At 56.4% G+C, this 24,872-nt stretch overlaps 10 protein-coding genes and 9 non-coding genes across 19 annotated transcripts; 7 read left to right on the top strand and 12 right to left on the bottom strand.

Annotated features, from left to right (window-relative positions):
* Window positions 1-99: 99 nt before the first annotated feature.
* On the bottom strand, window positions 100-171 carry EHS24_006490. The gene has a single exon. It is a non-coding gene; the product is annotated as a tRNA-Gln (tRNA).
* Window positions 172-580: 409 nt separating this feature from the next.
* On the bottom strand, window positions 581-1,965 carry EHS24_006491 (uncharacterized protein; the record flags this gene model as incomplete). Its single annotated transcript, XM_028621938.1, has 4 exons — window positions 581-1,083; window positions 1,142-1,403; window positions 1,451-1,705; window positions 1,753-1,965. 4 exons carry the CDS (start codon window positions 1,963-1,965, stop codon window positions 581-583), a joined length of 1,233 nt encoding a protein of 410 aa, XP_028478390.1.
* A 776-nt stretch (window positions 1,966-2,741) lies between these two features.
* EHS24_006492 (uncharacterized protein) lies at window positions 2,742-3,981 on the bottom strand (the record flags this gene model as incomplete). The annotated part of the gene is made up of 3 exons (XM_028621939.1): window positions 2,742-3,789; window positions 3,833-3,903; window positions 3,946-3,981. 3 exons carry the CDS (start codon window positions 3,979-3,981, stop codon window positions 2,742-2,744), a joined length of 1,155 nt encoding a protein of 384 aa, XP_028478391.1.
* A 366-nt stretch (window positions 3,982-4,347) lies between these two features.
* On the bottom strand, window positions 4,348-5,301 carry EHS24_006493 (uncharacterized protein; the record flags this gene model as incomplete). The annotated part of the gene is made up of 1 exon (XM_028621940.1): window positions 4,348-5,301. One exon carries the CDS (start codon window positions 5,299-5,301, stop codon window positions 4,348-4,350), a length of 954 nt encoding a protein of 317 aa, XP_028478392.1.
* A 700-nt stretch (window positions 5,302-6,001) lies between these two features.
* Window positions 6,002-6,358, bottom strand: EHS24_006494 (uncharacterized protein; the record flags this gene model as incomplete). Its single annotated transcript, XM_028621941.1, has 1 exon — window positions 6,002-6,358. The coding sequence occupies one exon, from the start codon at window positions 6,356-6,358 to the stop codon at window positions 6,002-6,004; it is 357 nt and encodes a 118-aa protein (XP_028478393.1).
* Window positions 6,359-7,153: 795 nt separating this feature from the next.
* On the top strand, window positions 7,154-7,257 carry EHS24_006495. The gene has a single exon. It is a non-coding gene; the product is annotated as a tRNA-Trp (tRNA).
* A 404-nt stretch (window positions 7,258-7,661) lies between these two features.
* Window positions 7,662-8,474, top strand: EHS24_006496 (uncharacterized protein; the record flags this gene model as incomplete). Its single annotated transcript, XM_028621942.1, has 3 exons — window positions 7,662-7,768; window positions 7,818-8,149; window positions 8,191-8,474. 3 exons carry the CDS (start codon window positions 7,662-7,664, stop codon window positions 8,472-8,474), a joined length of 723 nt encoding a protein of 240 aa, XP_028478394.1.
* A 106-nt stretch (window positions 8,475-8,580) lies between these two features.
* On the bottom strand, window positions 8,581-9,532 carry EHS24_006497 (uncharacterized protein; the record flags this gene model as incomplete). Its single annotated transcript, XM_028621943.1, has 4 exons — window positions 8,581-8,921; window positions 8,980-9,018; window positions 9,069-9,364; window positions 9,429-9,532. 4 exons carry the CDS (start codon window positions 9,530-9,532, stop codon window positions 8,581-8,583), a joined length of 780 nt encoding a protein of 259 aa, XP_028478395.1.
* A 1,511-nt stretch (window positions 9,533-11,043) lies between these two features.
* On the top strand, window positions 11,044-12,136 carry EHS24_006498 (uncharacterized protein; the record flags this gene model as incomplete). The annotated part of the gene is made up of 2 exons (XM_028621944.1): window positions 11,044-11,100; window positions 11,210-12,136. 2 exons carry the CDS (start codon window positions 11,044-11,046, stop codon window positions 12,134-12,136), a joined length of 984 nt encoding a protein of 327 aa, XP_028478396.1.
* A 932-nt stretch (window positions 12,137-13,068) lies between these two features.
* Window positions 13,069-13,674, top strand: EHS24_006499 (uncharacterized protein; the record flags this gene model as incomplete). Its single annotated transcript, XM_028621945.1, has 2 exons — window positions 13,069-13,165; window positions 13,205-13,674. 2 exons carry the CDS (start codon window positions 13,069-13,071, stop codon window positions 13,672-13,674), a joined length of 567 nt encoding a protein of 188 aa, XP_028478397.1.
* Window positions 13,675-18,985: 5,311 nt separating this feature from the next.
* EHS24_006500 lies at window positions 18,986-19,089 on the top strand. The gene has a single exon. It is a non-coding gene; the product is annotated as a tRNA-Phe (tRNA).
* A 648-nt stretch (window positions 19,090-19,737) lies between these two features.
* EHS24_006501 lies at window positions 19,738-19,835 on the top strand. The gene has a single exon. It is a non-coding gene; the product is annotated as a tRNA-Thr (tRNA).
* Window positions 19,836-20,076: 241 nt separating this feature from the next.
* On the bottom strand, window positions 20,077-20,632 carry EHS24_006502 (uncharacterized protein; the record flags this gene model as incomplete). Its single annotated transcript, XM_028621946.1, has 2 exons — window positions 20,077-20,542; window positions 20,577-20,632. 2 exons carry the CDS (start codon window positions 20,630-20,632, stop codon window positions 20,077-20,079), a joined length of 522 nt encoding a protein of 173 aa, XP_028478398.1.
* A 1,090-nt stretch (window positions 20,633-21,722) lies between these two features.
* EHS24_006503 lies at window positions 21,723-21,814 on the top strand. Its single transcript has one exon. It is a non-coding gene; the product is annotated as a tRNA-His (tRNA).
* A 451-nt stretch (window positions 21,815-22,265) lies between these two features.
* EHS24_006504 lies at window positions 22,266-22,350 on the bottom strand. Its single transcript has one exon. It is a non-coding gene; the product is annotated as a tRNA-Arg (tRNA).
* A 171-nt stretch (window positions 22,351-22,521) lies between these two features.
* On the bottom strand, window positions 22,522-22,959 carry EHS24_006505 (uncharacterized protein; the record flags this gene model as incomplete). Its single annotated transcript, XM_028621947.1, has 2 exons — window positions 22,522-22,552; window positions 22,592-22,959. The coding sequence occupies 2 exons, from the start codon at window positions 22,957-22,959 to the stop codon at window positions 22,522-22,524; spliced, it is 399 nt and encodes a 132-aa protein (XP_028478399.1).
* A 925-nt stretch (window positions 22,960-23,884) lies between these two features.
* On the bottom strand, window positions 23,885-23,965 carry EHS24_006506. The gene has a single exon. It is a non-coding gene; the product is annotated as a tRNA-Gly (tRNA).
* A 323-nt stretch (window positions 23,966-24,288) lies between these two features.
* On the bottom strand, window positions 24,289-24,370 carry EHS24_006507. The gene has a single exon. It is a non-coding gene; the product is annotated as a tRNA-Val (tRNA).
* A 290-nt stretch (window positions 24,371-24,660) lies between these two features.
* Window positions 24,661-24,741, bottom strand: EHS24_006508. Its single transcript has one exon. It is a non-coding gene; the product is annotated as a tRNA-Ser (tRNA).
* Between the last annotated feature and the right edge of the window lie 131 nt (window positions 24,742-24,872).

The following is a 24,872-nucleotide window of genomic DNA, read 5'->3' on the forward strand; positions in this document are numbered from 1 at the left end:
CCATGTACAGACAGCACTACGAATAAAAGAGCATGTTCACCATCGCAAGCGTACTCAACGCCAACACGGATCTGGCTGCATCAGACCTCAAAAAGTATCAGGTCTGACTGGGAATCGAACCCAGATTACAAGAATCAGAATCTTGTGTACTAACCTTTATACGATCAAACCTTGATGTTTAATACTAATATCAATCATATATGAACGAAGGACTCATTTTCTGAATTCTTGGCGGGGCGCATGTCCTCCGTCCTTCTGTGTTGGGTTGAGCGCTTGGCTGTCCAAAACCGGGACGATTGGCGGAGGGGCATTGAATCACGGCCATGACGGCACTAGCAGTATTAGTGAGCATCAGCTACTTTGGGGAGGAAGAACGTGGTCTACAGACTGTTGTAGCACGGGCCCCCGTGAGATTGTACTTAACGGCGCCGCCGCCGCCGCCGTTCCATGCATTGCACAATCCCTCACTACAACACAGACTCCATCACGATTCAACCTCCGTATTTAGATGTCTCCGTTCTGCGCATTCATATGCGAGAGATTTCATATACATACGAACGATACATGCTAGTCTTGGTAGCTATTCTGGTTCTGAACATTCACGTTCCCTTCGTGCCCGTCTCCTCCTCAACGCCCTTGTGTGCCCATCACGAGCGTACTTGGGGTCACCAGAGAATGCCATGACTGGCACTGGCCCCGAAGCTCTTCCAGCGGCATCCGCGACACCGCCTGTCTTGGGACCGGCGGGGGTGACTAACTTTTCACTGAAGGTGGTCGAGCTGGAAGAGGCAGTGTGCGCCGATTTGACCGATTCGTCGCTGTCACGTCCCTTGCGCTTGGGGGGTTTGGCAGGAGTCGCCGGTACGTCTGCAGGGCTACCAGTCTCGCTCAGTTCTTCCGCGGAAGTGGTCCTGGCAGTGCCATCGGTAATCTCGAGAATGAGCTTGTCCATGTAGTCGGGTGACACGAGGACAATGTTCATGCCAATCTTCTTGAGAATGGTGACCATCTCCTCGAGGGTCGGAGCGTCGCCGTCAAGCACCTCATCGTCAATAACACCGTCAAAGTCATCATAGTGCGGAACTGAAATTGTCAGCTCTGGCGTAACGAGGTCTCCTTAGCTCCTTCTCCAGAGCGTCACGGCGCATCACATCCCTAGCAAGCGGAAGCTTGTCATCACGGGAGAGAGCAAAGTCGTTCCAGTCGACCGTGGTGACCGCGACGTTCTTTGGTGGAACAGGAGGGCGGGAGGTGACGATGGCTCCCATTTCTGGGCCGTTGAGCAGAGTAAGGCTGTTGGTGAACAACATCTGCCAACCATTGGCATTTGTCTGGCGTGCATCTGCGACAGCAGAGTTACTTTTCAGCCCCTGGTTTCTGAGAGTCGTTGCTGATAAAGCACTCTGGAGCGTCAGCTTCTGATCACCCTACCCTGTATGTATGTACTCACTGATCCATTTCCAGAGGACTTTTGAGTTCTCGGTCCCTTGACTTCAACACTCTTCTTCAATTTTCCAAGTTGCAGGGAAATGACTCGCTTCTCCAGAGCCCTTGCGAGAGTGGTGCGGTGTGCATAGGTCTTGTACTCGGCGGTAAACAACACAGAAAGATGATCGAAAGGACAGTCGGGGACTTGACATTGCAGAAACAGCGTGAAGTCGGGGGCGACGAGCCCAGAGTCCTCATTGTCTGTATCAGTGCGGCGCTGAAATTGTAAGTTAACAATGTCAACACTCATTAGCGGCAACTTACAGTTTTGTCCTTGAGCTCTCGTAGGGCCTTCAAGGTCTGTTGAATGAGGCATGTGTCGAACTGACAGCCACCCTCGACATTCACCTGGCGAAGGCTCAGTCGAGATGTTTGAATTGCTGAGTCATCCTCCTCTGAAGGCTGCCTGAAGATCATTGTAAGATACCAGTCGAGGTCTTGCTCGGTGGTGCAACGTCTCAAGACCCGACTCCTCATGGCGCTAACAAGGAGGTCGAATGGGACCCGGGAAGAATCGAATAGGGCACGCTTCTCACCCAGCAGGTCTCCCCAGGTGCCGGAAGGAACTAGGTGTTTGGAGATTGGCTCCTCAGAAATGGCGACAGATAGGTTGTGGGATGGTTCTGAAAAGAGATTGTCTTTGTGAACAACGGGAATGATGCCTTTGTATGTACAAGTGGGACCGGGCCCGTGCGAGTGTTTGTGTGCTTGTGTGACACCCAAACATTGATGGCAGATGTACCATCACCCCATCAACAGCCCTTCAAAGTGATGCCTGTACCACTTCAGAGTCAATACGCGAATGCATGTCCGTTAGACTCTCTTCCAAACTACCGATATCGTCGGAGACACAGGCCATACAACTAGACACGCATTGAGCCGGAAAATCATGGAAAATCGACGAAAAGAGAATCCAGTTTCATTTCCTTCCCACAAGGCACTTGGCCTCGGGGTACTTTACTGTGTGGTCGAGTTCCGACAGTCCATGACGACCTACTCCATACCCGTTGAAGTCGCGTTTCAGTTTTCTGAGCCGGGAATACATCCCACCTCAGCAAGATACTGTGATGGCTGATACGCTGAAGAATACCAGTGCTGATTCCAGCAGGGTCGTCGCGTAAGTGTGGTGTCATGTAGGAATTACACCCCTGATGATCCATAAAGTACTACATATACAAACTGCTACATGCGTCGCCCAACAACTCATGTCTCACTCCAGGAGAAGCATCACCACAGGCGGCGGCTCATAGGCTTTACGTCCTGCGGCGGGTGGTGGCCTTGCGATCCAAGCGGCGATTAATGCCACCCAGGAGGACCTTGATAATAAGCTCGGCGGTCATTTCACCCTGGTAGGGCACGGTGTCGACCATATCGCGAATACCGTGTCGAGACGACAGCTCGTCATCGAGGTCCTCGAGCGCCTCCCTCGCCTGAGGGTCGTTGCCCACTTGGAACATTTGTACTCCCACTTGAGAGAGGGGCCAGTCACCCTTGTCCAGTCGGCGGGCGTAGGCCACCAGTACGCTCTCGGGGTCGTCGGTGGGTGCACCGTCCGTGATGACGATGAGGTTGAGGGGCTTGATGCTTTCGGGACGACCCTGGGCAGCAGCAGCCTCCAAGCGCAGGACATACTCGCGCAGAACCTTTTCGAGCGTCTTGCCCGTCGGTGTGGCGCCGTACGGTTTCAAACCCGCGAAGAGGCGATCGACGTCCTTGGGTCGGCGCATGTTGTCACCACTGCGTTTCGCATTCAGGAAGTAAATGTCGATGCCGTCGTCGTCATACTTCATTGCTTGGGCGACAACACCCTTGACGGCGGTCTTGGCCTGTTCCCAGCGCGAACCCTGCATGGAGCTCGAGTCGTCAATGATGAAGACTGTGTCGAAATCACGCAGCATCTCAAGTGCGTTCTCGCCACCTTCAAGAAGAGGTGGTGCAGGTGAAGGTGCGCGGTCGGAGGAAGGGGCGGGGGAAGGTGCACGGCCACCAATGTTCAGCGACGCCAGTGCAGGAACAGGGTTGGACGGGGACGTGCTTGGCCCCGCACGTCCACTCTTGTATGGTGGTGGAGGGACATTGAGCGTGACGACGTCGGTACCGCCGCTGGTTGAAGTTGACACGGGCACCTTGAAGAGACGCGACTGGGGGTACGCAAAGTACTGGCGCACGTAGGCGAATGCCGGGCCGGACTGGGAGGGGGCCTTGGTCTCGATGCCATCGAGCTTGCCGGCAATATACCCTGGCGACTTGCCCTTGGCGGCCTTGCCTTCGACATAGCACTTGACAGCAGCAAATTGGTATCTAAAGGGGTCAGCATGGTGCACAGCAAGTGGTGGCGACATACGCTGGGTCCTGGTTTGATTTCAGGAGACTGACGAGCGAGCTCTGATCGGAGAGCTTGGCTGAGATGGTGGGCTGGGTATGAGCTAATGGACGTAACGAGTTATCCCAACTCACGATATTGGGGTACGGGTCCTGGTAAGCGGCAGTCATGGTTGTTGACAGGTGGAGGGAGAAGTGGAAATATCAGGAAAGAGACGGCGCGGTTGTTATGATATCAGCGTTGCTTCGGATCAGGATGTCTGCCACCAGTGGAGGCGGTGCATGTCTTGGCATTGTTACGGCGTTGGCCGGGCCTGTCGCCACGCTCGGCTATATCGACTCCATGGCTGTAGGACGCCGTCTTAACGGCTTGGCATGGCTTCTCCCTGGCGACATGACGTCAATAACTCGGTGACAGCGCCAAACATGGACAAAGCATCGTTGCATGCAAGGGTGGAAGTGTAAGTGGTCATGGATAGATACGGCCGTAGGCGGGGTCTGGATGCGGAGTTGCTCCGAGGACAACGAGTGACTTATCTATATCTCCGTCTCGAGCTCCCACTCGCCGGGATCCAGTCTTGCCCGGTACTGCGCGCGGGTGACAAAGGAGACGTTGGCCATGGCGAGCTGCAGTCGATATCGGTCTCGCCAGAACATTTCTTTAATCCACTGCTGAGGAATCTCCTGTTCCGCGAGAGACGCCGCGTCCTCACCCCCACACACGCCTTCAAGGTTGACCACGGTGTATGTGAGGTCGAGGTTCCAGCCGTGGATGAGGTCCATTAACGTGGAGCGGACGAGGTGCAGCGGAACGTCCTTGTTGTCTGGAAAGATGTAGACCAGCTCCTTGCCAACAGGGTCCATGTGGTCGAACGACTGCACATTGAATGGGAGGGGGGCAAGGCGCATCGGACGGTCTTCATGCTCCCAGAAGTGGAGGTTGAATAGGACTTTGCGCATCCACGCCGGCAGATTGACGTCACCTTTTGGTTTCAATGCGCCGGCAAAGACAACGAGGGTCCCGCCTTCACGCCCGCCCACGAGATGGTAGGCTAAGGCTGAGAAGCTGCGTACGCCACGATAGAACTCGCCGCTGCTGTCGGGCATGATGCGTAGCACTCGAGGACAGATCTTGAAGATGAGTTCTGGTGGGGGGTCGAGGGCGCCCTTGAGGTCGACGACGTGCGCGTGCGTCAGCGCGCGGTCGAAAACTGTGTCGTCCAAAATGTCCGCGTACGAGCCCACGGGTCCCCATGTTGGTGCAGTGGGTGCGATGCGTGTGTTGCACCTTCGACCAGTGATGATTACTGGGTGCCAGTTGGCTCCCCGGGGTGCAGGATGTGTCATGACGAGGTGGCGCCGGAGGAGGTCGTCAACGCGAGTCTTGAATGTTGCTGAAGCCCCGCGCAACGCGATCCATGTTTCCCAGTCGCCAGAAAGGATAATGGAGTCCATTATGTCTGGAAAGCTCTCGTGGTCGAGCGGGGCCATGGTAGAGGTCGCCATCGCCGCGCTGCCGGCCTCGGTGCCGCAAGATTGGATGGTTGGACGGCCAGAATGGGGAATGGATGATGGAGCGATGGGTAGATAACAGATTGCAACGGACGTCAACAATGGGCGATTTTCGAAACATGCCGAAGAAACCGGTGGCAGGGTTGAGGCGGTGAGGCGGTGAGAGCACGTCAAGATGCGATGACGATGGCCCCGTGACACAGAGTGAATGCATGTGTCACTCCGGGTGGGGAGGAAGGCGCATGCCAGTACTGTGCATGCATTTGGCGTACAGACGAACAACTGATAATAGCCTCTGCTGACGCCATCGGCTAGTTTGCCGAGACGTCCTGAGCCAACAATGATCTCTGATCTGTAACAGCCAGGACGTCCCATACATTCCCAGCCATGACACCAACTCTGGAATATGATGACGGATGACGATGATTGCCTTGTGTCCGCTCTCCAGGATCTCTTGTGGGGACTTCCGCTGTGCTTGCAGCGCCGCATGACATGTGCTCGGTAGCTTGCGAGACTTGCTCGTGCCACCGAATGTGATAGCATGAATGCATGAATGCCCCGTGGTGAGACAGTGAGACAGCTGTGATGTACACGGACCAGTTCAACCATGACGTCTTGGAGTTTGATTGCTTCGGTGTGACGAGGCCGCAAAACTCATCAACAAATGCACGACGCACGCTCAACAAACATCCGTAAAGCAACACTGCAATGGGCCCCGGACACCAACACCACCACCTCCAGCCTTGTTGCTGCTCCCTGCCGGCACATACTTGTTGCGCACAATGGTCTCAATCTGGTCCTTGAGCCGCCTGATCGAGAGTGACTTGTCGTCAAAGGCCTGGCGGTACTCGTTGTCCCATTCAAGGGCTGGGCATGTCTCCACTGCGATCCGATGAATGAGACGGCGCGTCTGCGAAGTCGTGGTGCTGAAGGCAAACAGGGTAAAGCGGGGTGCTTGGTCGACGGAGTAGTGCGGGGTGTAGGTGTCCAGCAGTACGCGAATGTCGTGGCGGTTGTTCGTCATGATGCTCTTCATGGTGGGCGATTGGTGAACGTGTGGGGTGCGACGTGGTACTTGAGGGTCGTCTTTGCGGTGTTGTGTCGCACTATGTGACTGGCGCTCCTTCCGTCTCATTCTCTGCCATCACCTTCTATCTGCCACACCCCGCTCCCCTTGACTCGCCCTCCGTTCCCTCGTATACGTATCAGAAACCCTTGGACGGGGACTGTGGATCTCGTGCAACCCATCCCATAGGGGCTCATGGCACCCAAGAGGCCGTGCGTGGCCAGCAAATGATGATGGCCGTCAATGACAAAGGCAAGCACTTGTGGAATGTCAGAGCACCAGGTCAGTGGATCAGTGGAGGGGCGAGCTGATGGGAATGATATCTGTCCCACAAACCCGCACGGACCGCGTAACAGGGCGGTGCAGGCCTGACGATAATGTGCACAGTCCAGCCGCCAGGCCGCCATCTGGATACATGTTGCTCCAGGAAACAGGGCGTGAAGGCGGACGGCAATGTGCTGTTGAGGGAGAAGGAGCGGATGAAGACAAAGACGATCGAGGATCGAGGATTGGGGACTTGGCCAAATGGGGGGACCATCTTATACCGCGCCCAGAGTTTTGAGTATCACTAACGTCCGTTATGTAGCGGATGATGTAACCAATCCGCCCTGCTGGCACGTGTAACAGCTAACGTTGTGAGTCCAGGTCATGCATCGCACCCCTGCACTCTCAACTGCAAACAATCACTTCTCTTCCCGCCACAGCAAGTTCGCGATCTTTAACAGGACAGAACACCCCGATGCCGGAAGATCAACCTTCGTGTTCGACCCCGTGGCGTAATGGTAGCGCGTGAGATTCCAACTGGAATGTGTAGAACGACTTGTTCTTACGTTTCCTCAAGGTTGTCCGTTCGATTCGGGCCGGGGTCGTCTCCTTTTTCCTCATCGACCATTTGGGACACTGGAGAATGGCACAGAAGGGAGGAGCCTCCTGAACGCGTGACAGATGAGCAAACGTCGATTGCGTCGGCGATTGTCATCCACACTCATTCATGACTCATTCGCTTGCATCGCAGAGTCGTTTTCGGGTCTGAGTGACGCCTGAAGTGTCTGTCTGTCGTCAGGCCAAGAGATGGAAAAGAAGGTATGTATGGGTGGGTACACAGGCAGGTGTTGAACGCGGGTTGACGAGAGTGTCGGGACAACCGTCCAGCACGATGACGACATTGGCGGCGCCGAACCCTATATACAGACCGATTCCTCCACATTTGCCTACCTCGTCGCCATTCACACGTTGTATCCCCTCTATCCCCCACTCCACTCTCCCACTCACGATGCGCTTCCTTATCTTTGGCGGCGGCGGCCTGATCGCACGTCACTTTGCGCGCAACGCAAGCAAGCTGGACCACAAGGTCGTGTCTGTCATTCGCAATGACACCCAGTGAGATCTCATGAGCGTCTGTTCTTTGCCGGTTGAACTGACGGGCCAGCTGGGCGGACCTCGAGGAGATGGGCGCTACCCCTACCGTCCTGTCACTCGAGGATGCGTCAATCAAGGACATGGAGGACCTCATCAAGAAGGAGAAGCCTGACGCTGTCATCTTCTCCGCTGGCGCGGGTGGAAAAGGCGGCCCCGAACGTACCCGTGCTGTCGACTATGAAGGATCCGTCAAGGTGTACGAAGCCTGTCAAGGTGCCGGAGTCAAGCGCCTGCTCCTCGTCAGCGCGTTCGACGTGCGCGACCGCTCCAATCCCGTTCCGGAGTGGTACACCAAGGAGGATATCGAGGCGTGTTCTCGTGTCTGGGCCGCCATCGGCCACTGTGAGTCCCTCACAATCCTGATGCGGAAACTGACGACGCAGACATGCAGGCCAAGTACGACTCGGAGAAGGCCCTTCGCGAGACCAAGCTCGACTATACAGTTCTCCGCCCCGGGCACTTGCTGAACGAGCCCGCCGGGGGTTGTCATCTTGGTAAGACTCGCGCGGCCAGCGTGAGCCGCGAGACGGTGGCCAACGTTCTCTTGGCGTCTGCTCTCGACCCCCAGACCATTGGCCTCACGTTCAACGTCATGGACGGCACCGAGTCCGTGGACAAGGAGATTGAGCGTATTGGCAAGGAGAAGGTCGACGTTTGGACGGGTTGAGTTCCCCTCTTGGTGTGCAGCTCAGAAGTACAGGAAACAGTACACACCACATGTGATGTATAGACAGACGTACGTTGGAACACTCTTCTGACGACATTGTTGTGTGCTATTCCTCCCATGCGTCCACCCCGTCCCGGGCACACCGCTGTACCTCGTCAAACACGTCCTTGTCCCCGTCCATTACCCCTAGTGTAAGCCCGATTGTGCCCGCATCTTGCAAGCATGCTAGCAACACCTCGCCGACGAGCGCGCGCGAACACGTTTTCATGTTACCGATGAGCGCCGTCACGTCGAGGGCCCCGTTCCTGTACCCATTCTTGGCGATCTGGACGAGACCAAGTTCGACGCCTCTTGCAGGCGTGTCCACTAACACACCCGGTCGCAGCAGAGTGAAGTCAAGACCGCTCCTATGCAAGGCTTGCTCAGTTTCCATCTTCGCTGCCATGTCTGTATGTAACTCAGGTTAGCGCAGCCTCGGTAGCATCACGTCGACGTAGACACTTACATCCGGGGATGAGCTTCCATATCCCGTCACTCGTCCACCCTGTCACGTCAGTCAACTGACAGCACATGCTTGAGGAAAGTCGATCTCACTGGAGACCTCGTTGTAATGCCTTGGATGGGGCTTGGAGGTGTTGCGAGCGTCAATTGTCGAAATGAGGAGCACGCGCCGTAGCCCTGCTTGCTCAATGGCCTCGAATGTCTTGGTCGCAGTCGCAGCCGGCGGCAACAGCTCGTTCCCGGCGCCACCACTGCCGCCACCAGGCGATACCGCCCAGATGACAGCATCGGGCTTGTTGAACTCGAGGAATGCAGTCACTTCAGGCTGCGCTGCATACTCAGTGTCCAGCACGCGAGGCGAACCGCCCAGAGCACGGATGTCGCTTTGGCTTTGAGTGGTGTGTGAGCATGGGAACGTTCCGGCTAGCGACGACGATGGTGAGTGGTACTCACTACCTCTCGTCCTGAGTCACAACAATGACCTCGTTGAGAGGACTAGCGAGCCTTGTAAACTCTTTGGTCACACCGCCACCGCCTCCAAACACGACGACCTTCATGGAGTAGTGGTGGTGAGTAAGAGTTTTGATGAAATGGAGTCGACCGGCATGATCCATATTCTGGTCTCCCTGTCCCCCTCGTCTGCTATCAACATCGCACCCCCACTGCGTGTGACTACAACGCGGGCGTGGGTTGTCCATAGGGGGAGGACAGGCACGTCGGCGTGGTAGTTCGGTTCCCGCTCGGCATAGGAACCGGCCGTACAGCTAACATGTTCCTTTGCCTTCCATAACCGACAGCTGACCATGTTGAACGTTGCTTGCTGATGCCAGGTGACACATGGGGCCAGTGATGCAGTGGCACGGCGACGCACGTCTGCTCTGGCGATTCAGCTCTGTCGCATTCGTTTACTTCCCTGCATTTCCAGTAGCTGCTGGAGGTTGATTCCCACGTCCTCTGGAGTCTACAGTCGAGTCCGCGCCAGTACGCTGTGGGATCCGCGGTGCACAAGCGTTCCGCGTTGATAGCCGGGCAACAGGGGATCAGCAACGTGTTGTCGAACTGCCCGAGCTGTGAGGTTCGTCGGCGAAGCGTCTGTGCTGTTGCGAGGTGACCTGGATGGAGATATGGATAGCACACAGAGGAGGACCTAATGTTGTCTTCTATCGTTATGCTCCGCAACCGACTAAAGTGCTCAATACTGCTGCCTCCGACGGCCCAGTTTGGAGGGGAGTCTGAGCTAGTCTAAAAGATTGCAAGCACCTGTGTGCAACAAAGGGTATCATACGCTTTGTTTCTCGGCCCCAGTTGTCGCGACCTTGCTGTGATGGCCACAACTTGGCGGAACAAACACTGCCCACAGCAAAGGTCTCGTCGGTGAACCTCCAGGGCGACTGCCGCCCTTGAATCCCCACTTGCAACCCTCTTAATCTGTACAGTTCCGCAAACTCTGAACTAGTTACGTTGTCCTTCCGCTAGGCGGAAGTGCGGGGGAGACTAGGACTACGCGCCAGCCAGGCCTCTCTTACCTAGCATGTTCCGTGGCCAAACAAGGGTCGGCGGGTTATTATGCAGTTGCATCTATATCATCGGCGGATCGCGGCGGACATTTGGGCACCGCGGTCAGTCACATGCAGCGGAAATGGTTGCATGGTTCCTTGGCAGAGTCCAGACCCGTCAGACCCTCGAGGAACCCAGTCGAGGACCAGATAATGCCCGCCCGATGATCCGCTTGATAATCTGTAGCAACCAGAATCTTTCCTGGTCCCAGGTGCCACCTCTGCCCACCTTGCCAAAACACATGTGCTTGTCGCCGAAGACTGTTCAACAGCAACACCGTGTAGTCCCAGAGGCCAGACAGTACACCTGATGTCATAAAGAAGGCCTGACAAAGCCGAATTGAAATGCCCATTTGATGAGATGGGCTCATATCCACTCCAGGTCTCGATTGGTTGGAGTTCGATCACGAAGCTTGCTGTAACCACTCCTGTACTCCTCTTCCACATCCACAGGCTTACCAGAGGGTCGCAGAGACTTCAAAGAGTCCATAGACATGCAGAGAGGAGCAAAAATGACCACTGACAGGATCGAACTGCCGACCTCCGCATGGACTAGTAACCAAGGCTGGGTATTAGTACGATGCTCTAACCAGCTGAGCTAAGCGGCCGATTACGTGAGCAAATTGGCGGTTATGCTGAGAGGAGACGCGACGGACACGCGTCTGAAGCGTCTTTCAGCTTCTAGGCCTCAAGGACCAGCAGGCCACAGCTGCCGAGTCCAAGATCTCCGAGCAAGAGGCTGTCATCATTGAGCTCAAGGGTGAGCTGGTAGAGCGGGACGGGCGCATCAAGGAGCTCGAGAAACAAGCCCAGGACTACCACTTCATCGCCGACTACAACAGGGAGTATGCGGACAACTATGGGCAGCGCCTCGTCAACCTCACATACGAGCTCCAGAATACGCACCGCAGCATTTCCGACGCCGTATCGCTTCATGGTATCTCCCTTTCGGACGTCCAGGCCCCTCCGTCGACAGTCTCGCACTACTCCCCTTCTCCGTCGCAGTCGTTGGCCCCGCTCCCGCAATCTATATCCCAGGTCAAGGCCGAGTCACTTCACCACCCTCCCCCTGGCTTGTTCCTCCCCACCCCAGACAATACGCCATCCCAGCACGCCATGTCCGTTTCTCTCCCTGCAGTCTCGACAACTGCCGCTTCGGCGGCCGTTTCCCCCTCCCCCGCTCGGACCCTCGACCCCGGAGTGGAGGTGAACGGGCTGGGTCTCTCAATGACCCCTGTCCGTGAGCCTCCCCCCGCCATGCAAGACATGGCCAGTGTCAAAGCCGCGCAGCAGGCCCGCATCATTGCTGCCAACATGGCCAAGAATCCGCTGGCGTATACCCCGTCGCGCTCCACCACCCTTGGACCGGCATTTGTCCCCACCCCAGCCAAACGCGCCGTCTTGTCCGCCGTGCCGTACAACCTTTCTCCGCACAGCACGCCACGCGCTGGCAAGCGCTCGTTGTCTCACGGCGGCGGCGTCATGTCCATGTCATCGCCAATGTCGCGCACCGCATCACTGGCCTCGCCCATGCCCATTCGTGAAGTTACGCCTCACTCGTCGCCATGGCAAGGACACATGCCTCTCGACCGGACCCAGCTGTAGTCGTAATCTGGATAGTAGTCGCTGTTGAAACAATGTCTGTCTGTGTCAAAGTATACTGTAGTTGAGAATCTATGCATATACATGTCTGTTCGGCAGCCCAATGATAGCAGGCTTGTGTAGTTCTTTGGGGAAAGAAGGCACCCGGCGCCACAAAATAAGGATAAGGACTGTGTTCGTCACTTCCCGCCGCGTGTAAAGCATGTTCATCCATGATGACGCGGCGGCATTGACAATGGTGCCATGTTGGGTAAATCAGTTCTGCACGGCCACTGGATAGTGCTCCGAGGCGTCGTGCTTGGACACCATGTCTGTGAAGACTGACAGGGTCCACACATCATGAGCATGAGTTTCGCGGTCCGTAACCCGCTGCAATCGGGTCCTCCGGCTTGTGGATCTGTGGGTTTGATGATGGCAAGGAGATTTTGTGACAGTGGCATTGCAGAGTTTGGAACATGTCGAAACGAATGATTAGATCATCGTTTGCTGGTCGTTTCGGTGGATCGGTGGGTAAACCAGGGGCAACTGAGACAATAACCAGCCTCGGGTGTTGAAACTCCGAGCAACCCCTACCCAGATTTGGGTGCCACTTGCCGTACTGGGAGTAAAGTGCATGACACATGGATCTCGGCCAGGCCACTGAGCATGGCGATGCGCGACAGTTCCACACATACACACACGAGGTGAGGGGTACCCTCGTTTGTGTCACATACACGCATCGAAAGATAAAGTACAAGTACCCACCTGGTCACGATGAACCCCTCCAGTCCCATTTCTGCCACACTATCACCACCACACCCAACTGTGTGCATCACCTTGCACCGCCTACACTCGTTTTTAGTATCACACTCACACCCCGCACCCACATCATGTCCATCTTTTGTACCACACTTGAACAGCACCTGTCGTTCAAGCCGTCCATTACTCGCATCACAATGAGCTCCGCCACAACCCTGAGCAATAAACGGAAGCGCACCCCCCCAACTCCCCTCACACCGGCAGCTGAGCCCGGCGCAAAGCGGCTCTTTCGACGTACGTTGGGGCAGCCGTGCATGAGCTGACATGCAACAGGCCTCAATGAAGAGTTTCCCGAGGCAAACACGTTGAGCCGGAGGACGCTGTCGCCTCCATCTGTCAAGAGGGGCGAGTCCGATACCAAGCCTCACGCCGCCACCACAACGCCGACCAAACCCAAACCCTCTCCAGCAGCCAGCCTGCCCACCCCACCACCGACTCTCCCCAAGGCCAAGGCCAAGTCCACGACACCTCCTCGTCGCCCGCAGCCATCCCCGCTCCAACCCAGCCGCAACGCCAATAGCTCGCGACCCAACCCCCCTTGGCTCCGAGTCCGCGGCCCTACTCCGCCCTCGCCGCTCGACGCTTCCCCTTCGCCACCCCTCTTCGTGCCACTGCCCCCGCGATCGCCACACACGCCGACACGTACTCCCCCACGTCCCACGAGCCCCCCGCCTATTGGCGGGCGACCCGGAGATTCCCCCATGCCCCCGGTATCGGAGCGTGGCCGGAGGTTTAGGCAATGATGTGGGGCATGGGGGATTGTCTTGGGTCGGGCGGTTTGAGGGTGAAACGGGGACCTGGACGGGGGTGTTGCAACCTTAAGTCTAAATAAAACGTCAACAAGATGTCGTGTGCATGCATTTGTTCTTGGGAAGAGCCCTCTCGTACCCGAGAGCTAAATGAGAGGACTGGAGGACTGGAGAATGGCGCCGCATTTTTGAGAACAAACTGACCACAACAAGCCATTGTTGCGTTTTCCCAGTGTTGAGATTACGTAACCACTTGCGCCACTGCAGTGTGGCACCGAGCTGACCGGAGAACGAGGGTACTGCACCAATGCTGCTCTTTCTGCTTCTTCATTGTCCTCGTGCTTCTCTGTAGTGCTCGGGCCTCCCTTCTGTGTGCATATAAGCAGCTCTGTAGACGCCTATGCATCCCCATCCTCTTCTGAAAGACAAACTGCCAGCTTAAGACCATCGGTCTCGGGCGCTAAACGGCATCAAATCCCAACAGATTAAGAGTCAAAGGCTTCTACCCACGATACCTTTGAGACCAACGGTCTCAACTGTACCAGAACCTATACTCCTACGTCTACAGGACTTTCACAGACCATACGCATCCGTGCAGGTCTCGTAGTACCCGTACTACGTCGAGGTTCAACTTGAGGTCTCCTTCCCGAAGGAACACACACCTCCACTCTCCCACGGTGGTCCGCCACATTCGTACACTTCTATCTACCTCATATCCATCATGGCTCGCAACGAGTCTTCGTTCCCTTCCTGGTCCGACCTCAAGGACAACGTCCCGGTCCTCACCTCCACCGACAACTTCGAACGATGGGACAAAGCCATACGCACGTACTGCCTCGGCAAGGGCATTCTCGCCCATGTCAAGGGCTTCGTCCTCGACCCGTACCGAGCTCGTGACAACCAGCTTCCGCTCGAGAACCTGCTCGCGTTCGAGACGGACTACATTGCAGGTGTTGAAGCTCCCACGGGGCAAGACATCGACCGTGAGGCTCTCCACGACCTCATGGCCACCGCTCTCGGTGACGATGCGCTTCCGGCTGAAATTGCCGAAGCAATCGACGAAGCTGGAGATGAAGTCGTCCTGAACGAAGACATGTTCACACGCTGGAACCGTTGGGCCCGTCTGGAGCATCTCGCACGCACCGTGCTCCTCCTCACCATTCATGACGACCTCTCTATCGACTATGAGACGCTGCCCACGGCCCGTCACATCTACCTCGCTGTCGAGTCACGTTTCCGTACCGACAATCCTGAGAAGGTTGCTCTCTTGCAGCGAGAGCTCCATGGACTCTATCTCAAGCGCGGATCTACCGCCGATGAGACCGACAAGTTCTACATGGAGTACGTCCGCATCTATGCGGCCCTCGTTCGCCTGAACATCAGGCTCAGCGACAACGACAAAGTCGCCAACCTGCTAACTGCGATTCCGACTGAGTATTCTGTCATGCTCCGCTCGCAGTGGGCTTCCGAGCCTCTCAAGACCTGGTCCAGATTTACGGCTGTATACGCCACCTTTGTCGAGAGCCTCCGGGCCACTGAGGAACGCGAAATGATCGCCAGCAACGGAGCGTCCGCCGCTACCGCTGCCAAGCTCAACCTCGACAAAAAGTCCAACAACACGCAACAGCGTATCCGCCAGCGCGGCAAGGGCAGGACCAACAATTCCCAGACCTCGGGCAACAAGCCCAATCTCGTCTGCGTCAACCAACTTAACGCGACGAGCCACAGGACCGAGGATTGTCGCACCGGACCAAAGGTCGCCGCTTCCGTAGTAGTTGCCGATGGATACTATTCTGCGTCTGTAGTTCCTGTAGACTCCCCTTCCCCATCGCCAACCACGACTACGACCTTCCTTGTGGACAGTGGTGCCACACATCACATTGTAGGCAACCGAAACCTCCTCGTCGACGTCAAGAAGGTCGCCAAACCCATCAAGATCCAGCTTGCAGGGACCAAATACGTCCTTTCCATCTCCGAAGTGGGCCGTATCGCCTTCCTCGACAAGGACCAGCACCCTCACACCGTCAAGAACGTGCTCTACTCAGCAGACACCACAGACAACATGCTCTCGGCCTCTGCGCTCGCCCAGGATGGTTGGAAGGTCACACACGATACCATGACCAAGGGCGATGACGTCATTCCGCTCTCCAACTCCTACCTCGGCGGTCGTCTCGGCGTCGCGCTCGTCCTCGCCGACCATGGGCACTTCGCAGCCTCGGACCGCGCCCCACGCACTCCGCTCCATCACCTGCACCTCCGCTATGGCCACCTAGGCAAGCCAGCGCTCCTCCGCACCGTCCGCAATGGCTTGATCCCTGACGTCACCTTCGACGAAGTCAAGGACGACACCTTCACCATGGCCAACTGCGAGCCCTGCCTCACCCACAAGACTGCCAACCTTCCTCGAAGGGGTCCCTCAGATCGCGGCAACTCAGCCACACGCGAGTACGTGCACGTGGACATCAAATCCATGTCACACCCGACCACGAAACGCCATCTGTATTGGCTAGCGTTTGTGTCCGACTTCATTGGATACCGCCTTGCGATCCCCCTCACCAACAAATCCGACGCCACAGCTCGTATCAAGACTGAAATCGCAGCCCTCGAGCGACAGGCCGACGTCAAGGTCACTGTCATACGCTCAGACCGAGGAGGCGAATTCAAGTCCGGCGAGTTGGCTCAATGGTGTCGTGCGCAGGGCATTAAGCATCAGCTGGCTCCTGTAGACGACCAAGCCCTCAACGGCGTGGCTGAGCGTCACAACCGCACCGTCTCCGAGATGGTCCGTACACTCCTTGAAGACACAAAGCTCTCCCACGACTACTGGGACCACGCCACATGGTACGTCAACCGCCTGCTCAACATGACGACCATGTTCGATGACAAGATCACTGTCTATGAGCGCTACAGTGGACGCAAGCCGCACCTCGAGCGGTTCATTCCATTCGGAGCACGTGTCTTTGTTCGCAGACCAGCGGAGACGAGCATCCCGACGCTATCGCGTCCGCGGTCTGTACCAGCCAGAATCCTTTCCACCTCGTTAGAACTGCCAGGGTGGACCGTCCTTTTCGACAACAAGCGCGTTGCCAACGTGTACGACGTGTTCGAAGTCAAGGATGGCAAGGAAGGCGACAAAATACAGGCCTTCGCCACCATTGAGGACATTGAGACCAACATAGACGCTCGCAAGAGCGACGATGACGTCACCGCCACATCGACTAGCGCCCCTGCTACTCTCAACGGTCTCGACGACTCCGACGACGACGAAGCCCTTCCTGCAGCATCTGCACTCGCGCAAGATGGCGAGACGGCTTACCTTGCCTCTCTTGCAGCCGAAGCCATCGTTCTCGGCGACCCTGTCACAGTCAAGGAAGCCCTAGACGGCCCAGACCGTCAGTCATGGATCGAGGCCATGCAGGCTGAAATCGACAATCTCAATGGCAAAGGGACATGGACTGGCTCTGAGCTGCCCCGCGGCCGAGTACCCATCACTGCCAAGTGGGTATTCAAGCGCAAGACCAAAGCCGATGGCTCTATCGCCAAGTTCAAAGCTCGTCTCGTCGCGCGCGGTTTCTCGCAAGTACCCGGCGTCGACTTTGAGGACACGTTCGCTCCTGTATCCCGTCTCGCCAGTCTCCGCATGCTTCTCGCGCATGCTGCCACTCACGACCTCGAGCTACGACAGATCGACGTCGAGGGAGCCTACCTCAATGGTCCTCTACATGAGGAGATCTACCTTGCACCACCTCCGGGTGTCGAGGTCAAGCACGGCAACACACTCCGTCTCAACAAGGCCTTGTACGGACTCAAGCAGTCCGGACGTGCATGGTGGCTTGAGCTCGACAAGGCGCTACACTCCATCGGGTTCAAACGTTGCGCTAGCGAGTGGGGCCTCCACACCAAGCCCACCAAGCTCGGCCCCATCCTTCTCCTCGCCTATGTCGATGATATCCTCATCGTCAGCCGTACCAAGGCTCAGGCCGACGCAGTTGTGGCATCCCTTGCCAACTCCTGGTCCCTGACCGACCTGGGTGAGCCTAGCCAGATGCTGTCCATCCGTATCGACCGCGACAGAGCCACAAAGACCATTCGCCTCTCATCGACCACCTACATCGAGCAGATCGCAGCCCAGTACAACCTGGCGTCCGTCCGCACAGCCAAGACAGCCCCTCTGCCTGCCTCAGGGGAGCTCAAGGACCTTCTCGCCGACGACGACACGGTTATTAATGCGCACAATCACCGTGTTTACCGCGAGCTTGTAGGCAAGGCACTTTGGCTCGCCATGTCGACTCGCCTCGATCTGTCCTTCTCAGCTTCCGTTCTCTCGCAAGTCCTTCGTTCCCCTGCTCCCAAAGCTCTCGAGCTTGCCCGGCGCACGCTCGCCCACGCGCATCACACTAAAAGCGCATACCTCGAGCTCGGCGGCGCCATCGACAACCGACTCATGGCCTTCGTCGACGCCGACTTCGCCGGCGACCTCGAGACTCGCCGTTCGACCACAGGTTTCTCCGTCCTCCTCTATGGCTCCTCCATATCATGGGCCGCACGCCGCCAGGGGAGCGTAGCCACCTCGACAACCGCCGCAGAGTACGTCGCCATCGCCGAGGTCACCAAAGAGATAATTTGGCTCCGTCAGCTTCTTCTTCAACTTGGTATCGCCGACGACACCATTGTCGAGCCTGTCCGCATCCTCGTCGACAACCAAGCTGCCATAACGATTGCAGAGCGTCCCGTGAACTTCCCCTTGTCCAAACACATCGACATCCGCCACCACTTCATGCGCGAGCAAGTCGACAGAGGGAAGATCACCCTCGAGTACGTCCGCACCAGTGACCAGCACGCCGACTGCCTCACCAAGGCTCTACCTGGTCCCCTCCATGCTCGGCACACTGCCTCCCTAGGTCTCAAGAACCCGACCAACGCTGTCAACATGGTCTCTGAGCCCAAGGACGAGCACCACGACGTGTAAGATGTTTCTCGAGGATAGAGATGAGGGGAGTGTTGAGATTACGTAACCACTTGCGCCACTGCAGTGTGGCACTGAGCTGACCGGAGAACGAGGGTACTGCACCAATGCTGCTCTTTCTGCTTCTTCATTGTCCTCGTGCTTCTCTGTAGTGCTCGGGCCTCCCTTCTGTGTGCATATAAGCAGCTCTGTAGACGCCTATGCATCCCCATCCTCTTCTGAAAGACAAACTGCCAGCTTAAGACCATCGGTCTCGGGCGCTAAACGGCATCAAATCCCAACATCCTAGGCTTCGATCCGCCTGCTGTTCAGCGACACAGTTTGAAACAAAACATAATCGGAGACATAGCTCAGCTGGGAGAGCGAGCGACTGAAGTTCAGTCATCAGACTTCCTTTACGGGAAGACATCGCTAGGTCGGGTGTTCGATCCACCCTGGCTCCATTACCTTTTGCTTTTGCGTGCCAGCCACAAGCACATGCATGCCACTTTTTGGTATCGCTCGCAAGGTATGCATTTCACGGACACTGTAGGGTGGTTCTTGTTGCCGGATAATGCAGTGGACGGCTGGAATACGCAGTTGAAACGACGGTGTGCGTCAGCCGGATGTGCCTCTTCTGCTCAACGACCGTTAGCCGGCCTACAGTCGCCCGGTCACATCAGACTTGTTTGTCGTCTGTCGTGCAAGCGCATGGGCTGTGTGTGTGGGCAGCCCATGCGTGTGATTTTTAGTGCACATTGACACGGCAAAGCGACCTTTCGTGCCGATCCCGGACTGTGGCACCGAGTCTCATGCCCGTCTACATGTCGCTGTCCGCTGTCACGGGAGGCCCCTGACCGAGTGTAAGCACCTTTGAAAGAAGCACCTCTGCCGACAAGACACGTAAGGCACAGCCTGGCCCGAGTCGTCACCCCTGGTCCCCTGAAAACCTACGACGGCCGGAGAATACACAGTTCCATGGCAACAGCAACCCCATCTACCTTCTCCGGCCTCTCACACGTGAACCACAGCTCAGATCGTCTCCAAACTTGGTGTGGAGATCGCCTGCATGTCCAAAGTCGAGCGAGGTGCTTGAAAAGCACGAAGTAATGGCCTGTATAGCTCAGTTGGTAGAGCGTGCCCTTCGTACTCGGAGTCTCTCCGTTGTCAAGTGAGGGTAAGGTCGGCAGTTCGATCCTGTCTGGAGGCACTGGGACAAGCATAGCTTGCCTTTTTGGGGTCTAGGGGTGTGCTGGGAGGTTGTTGACGGTGTGGAACACGAATGAAGTGGATGGCGACGAGCGCCGATCATTTGGCGGGTCGTGGTTATAGTGCCACTTGTGGTTTGTGGGCGACCCATTATTTTTTTCCGCACAGACACTGGGCAAGTCGCTTTTCCGAGTCATTTTACCGAGACAAAGGTACAACGGGGCATGGCATACACTTTTTACCTAGTGCAGGAGAACAGTCTTGGACAGTACGGTGCGGCGCGCGCACCACAGGTTGAACACGAGTGTCACCAGACTCCGCCTCGGCGTCCACTCCTCCCACGCCTGGAACACTCTGATCCCCCACTTCAGTATGCGCACCGCCGCCTCGACGGCCGCAGCGCGATCCACGGCGCGCCGGCGGGCGGCCAGGAAGAACGGCGTGTCAATGTCAAACTCACAAAGCCGTCGCAAGGCGCGGAAATGACCTTCGGCGCGCTTCAGGTCGCGTGTCAATGCGAATTCGATCCGCAGCCGGATCTCGGGGTCGTTGAGCTGCTGCTCGAGATCGTGCAGCTCCGTCGGGTCCACAGAATCGAAACGGTCCTTCCATGGCTGACACAAGCACTTGTCCCGCGGGCAAGTTGCCGAGTTGCAGGCCGGCCAATGGGGTGAGATGATCGCCGCTGGGGCACCGGTACAGTCGAGACTGGGTGTTAGTCTGCACAATAGCTGGTACTCACATGTAGTGGAGGACTCTGTCACTGCTGGTACAGGAATGTGATTGATGGAAGACCATGACTGGTGACTTGACTGAACTGGAGGGGGCAGTGCGAACGAGGGAGAAAGGATCCTCGGTGGGTCCTTTTGACTGATGGGCGTTCAGATGGGGGATACATGGGGAACCAGAGAAGAAGCTGCCTTTAAGCTAGTACCATCGCTGACGCCCGGGGAGCGCGATACCTAGCCGACGCGGTGATGGACCACAGTTTTCGGGGTGTCTGTGGAGTACCGACCACGAGGACCGCCATGGTTGAGTGGCTTGCGCGGTGACAGACCGTCCATCGCTTCCTGTGCCTCAGTTGTCAATTAGAGAAGTGAAGTGGTTGGGTCATGGACAAAAGATGATAACACCCTGTGAAACTGTACAGAGACAGTGTGTGGGTGGGGGGGGGAGTGGCAACCTCGAATGCGTTATAGCCCCCAACTTTAGAGTCCAGCGACTGAACGGAGAAGTGCTCGCACAGTCACAGTATGTCAGAGAGGACGTATGTAGAGTCACAGCAATCCAGTGACAGTCTCACTTCATAAACATGCGCGGGGTCACAACGCCACCGACGAGCACCAGGCTTAGAGAACGCCCAGGTACAGTGACCATGGCTGCAGGCCGCGCCACACGCAGCCGTAACTGATGGCCGTGCACGATTAACATGCTTCTCCATGCCGAACAATAGCATATTCCAGTCTCTGGGATAACGTACAACCGCCGGGATGAGGGAGACTTGAAGAGAGGCGCAGGAGACGGCGTGATGCATCGGGTGAAAGCTACGCATCGGCTCTGGCGGACGCCGAGAGTCGGTTCCGTGTGTCCGGCGCCACGTTGTGCATACCTCTGCCCGATGGATACCCAACCGACTGTCATCGCTCGTATGGGTCGCCCGCGCCGCCAGATAAGTGTGACGGGGCGCTGGCACCAATTCTGATCTTTGAATACTGACAGTAGCCCCAAATGCCGCTCTGCCGAACCATCTCCCGTTTGCATGCTGCAGCTTCCCAACTAAAACGCACCGTGCTGTCCAACTGTACCGTGTCCTCAGAATACACGCCCATGATCCAGCTCGCAGCTCGCAGCTCGCAAGCAATGGCACTCGGCGAAAAGTGCCCATCCAGCTCGTATAGTGTAGGTGGTTATCATTGGTCGTTGTGGTTCGCAGCAATCTCATCATCTGACCCGACCGCTGTTCGACTCAGCGTGCGAGCACACCCCCTTCCTTTTGCCATTCCAGAGGGCTGCTCAAAGCCTTCTGCCCTTTTGCATACGTCTCTTGATTTGTTGGAGTCGCTCGATCAGTGGGTCGCGTTTGGCGGCATCGGAATGCGGATCTGCATCCGACCGGGAAATTGCTTTTTCAGGGCTCGCCAGTTCGGGAGTTTAATTTTTCCGGACTGGCAGCTCGGCCGTCGACCTTGGTGTCACCGACAGACGTTGAATCGCCGTGAACTCTCGCTATGAAGACCTCAGGGGGTCCGTAACTACCTGGATGGCTGTAGTTAATAGTGTCGTACAGGATAGAGTAGCTCCCAAAGCTCTAACTTGACTCCATCCCAAAAGCAAAGCGAATGCCTGAGCCACTTCTCGTGGGTCTACGTGTCTTCTATGCACTCGTCGTTGACATGTTCTGAGGCTTCTGCGGGCCCTAGAGAGTCCAAAAAGGTCACGACGGGGATCGAACCCGCGATCTCTTGATACACGAAGATGAATCGTAGTCAAACGCCGTACCATTTGGCCACGCGACCTGGATGTTTAACAGGTCTCGCTTGAGACCAGGAGCTGTGGCGGATGATGACCAGAGTTTGCCGGAGCCTGGGGCTTGCTTCTGTTAGTGCATACTGCATATTCTCGCCATTGGGTCATCCCAGGGTACAACTTGGAATCGCATATTCGCCAGTGTATAGGACTCAACCCCTTCACGGTCCACTGGCAATCGGGAAGATGGGACTGCCAGTCAGCTCGGAGTCTCTGCCGTTCTTCACGCACGTCGCCTTGACATGGGCCTTTGGGACAGTTCCGGCCTTGGTCGCCTTAGCCATCTTGAACAGCGGTGTTGGATCTGGTGCTGGATGCGGGACTAGGACGAAGTCATCGTCCGGTACGTCGATCAGGACAAAGTCGTCGGCGTCGTTGTACTGGTGGATACTGTTGGGCGGATAACTGTAGGCGGCCGAATCTTGGTCGTCTGCAGTGTCACCTGCCACCTCCAGGCTGTCTGGCCCGAGTGTTGGCACGCCTTTTGAGAGCATCTTGGTTTTGGGCCTTGGACGCTCGCCCTGTTCGGAGGGGACGATATACCACCGCCCACCGCACTGGGTGACCTTGCCAGCGGGAACTGGGTCCGCAGTTGCCATGTTGAGGTGTACTTGATATAGAGGGGCTGGCTATGAGGTGCGATAATGAGGGTGGCGATGCTGGCAGTGTGTGAGCTTGACACGGACCATTGGGCGACGTACCCTAGCGAGATGGATGACAGACACCCGCGGGAAACGCAAGAAGGCCTGAGGGTGGGTCACTATATGAGTTCCCATCAGAACGTACATGACGACTGTGGGCGCATCTGTGGATTGTCGCTCGGCAAGGAATGCTTCGTCACTTCCCCTGCGTTTGTCCATTTTTGGATGAGATGTATAGTGCGTCCTGGGGGGGAGACGCCCAGGTAGCAGAGTTAAATGAAGGGGCAGGATGTCATGTCTGGCGCCCAGTGCTCCCCATGAACACGCCCAGGGCATGACGTGCGGTCGCGATACCCCTACAACCAGCAGGTACTTGCGGGAAATGACAGATGGATTTCGGGATTTCCATCCCTAATGTCTCATATGAGTGTTTGTCGGTGGACGCTCCACTCTGTGTCGATAACGCACTGGGGTGTCCGGGGCAACGGAATGATCGACAGGAGAGACGCAGAGTCGAGGCGAGGACCCCGCGGTGGTACATGAGTTTCCCACACACACACACACAGTGAGCGCTCGGAGGTTTCGAAAATGTGGCAGTGACGGGGGTTTCACGCCACAAACCAACTGTCGTGACATCAATCAGCAACAACATGCATTGCAACCATTCAAAGTGGCGCACAAGGACATGCACGGGTGCTAATGCATGTTGTGGCAATTTCTGGGCATTCTCCTGCTGCGTCCAGCCAACCAAAGATGGATCCTACGGCCAGATGCCTTCCTTTCGAGCTCCAACGCTTCCAGGACGTTCCTTCGTCTGCGGGGGGTCACCAACCACGTCTGGGACCTCCAGAACCATCTCCAGGTCGCTCCAGAGGCCAAAAGATACACCGTAAGGGAGTCGAACCCCTGCCGCGTCGAGTGTTGCACATGGCAACGACGCATGATACCGTTTCACCAACGGTGTAAGAAATGTTGATATTCTGGACGTTTCCCGCGCGAATAAGAGGCGTTGTGGACCTCTCAGGCCCTTGAGCGCATGCTCCCTTAACGCAGCGCACGGCAGAGTATTGGAACAGCCTGGAATTCTCGCTTGACGAAGAAAATTCAACTCGGAGGCAAGCGAAGAGTGGTTGCATCCACATTGGATGCCATTGTCCGGTTTCACTGAGACAGCCCCCGTAAAACAGTCTGCAACTCTTCGCGGGACACAACTGGCTGTCTTAAAACAGTCTGTAACACCTAGAGACAATCCTGAGTGCCCAGAAGTGGACAGGAACAGAAAAAGTATATCCTCAGCCGGGCTTGAACCGGCGGCCTCTCCCGGACACTCATGTGAAGGGAACGCGCTAGCCAACTGCGCCATGAAGATGTTGATGTTTGAGAGATCGGCATGGGGGGTAGGTCTAACAGCGATTCGAAAATCCACTGACCATCGTTTCCCATAAACACATAAGGTGCAGCCACCGCTTCCTTTTTACAGGGAAGAACCGTTCGACTTCTGATATAGGGGAAGGTGTCTGCCACTGTCGGCCATGGACCGCGGTTTCCTCGGATTCGTCCCTCAATCTCTACACGATCAGTAGCCCCATATCAACTCCTCCTTCTCCCACCCCCCACAGCGTCCAAAAAGCAAGCGTCCTCAAGGAACTGAGGACTCTCCGACAATGACATGATTCGAACATGTGCTCCCGAAGGAAATTGATTTCGAGTCAATCGCGTTAACCACTCCGCCACATTGCCGCCCTGTGCTTTGTTCTCCTGCATGAGGAGATGCGGAAAACGCTTTTACTTGCATGCATTGGACATGTGGAAACAGAACTGTGGACGTTTGAAAAGAGGGGTGCAACTGGGAGCGAGTTGGGAAAGCTCCG

The sequence above is a fragment of the Apiotrichum porosum genome (assembly GCF_003942205.1).
Source record: "Apiotrichum porosum strain DSM 27194 chromosome Unknown scaffold_3, whole genome shotgun sequence".
NCBI classification, from domain to species: Eukaryota; Fungi; Basidiomycota; class Tremellomycetes; order Trichosporonales; family Trichosporonaceae; genus Apiotrichum; species Apiotrichum porosum.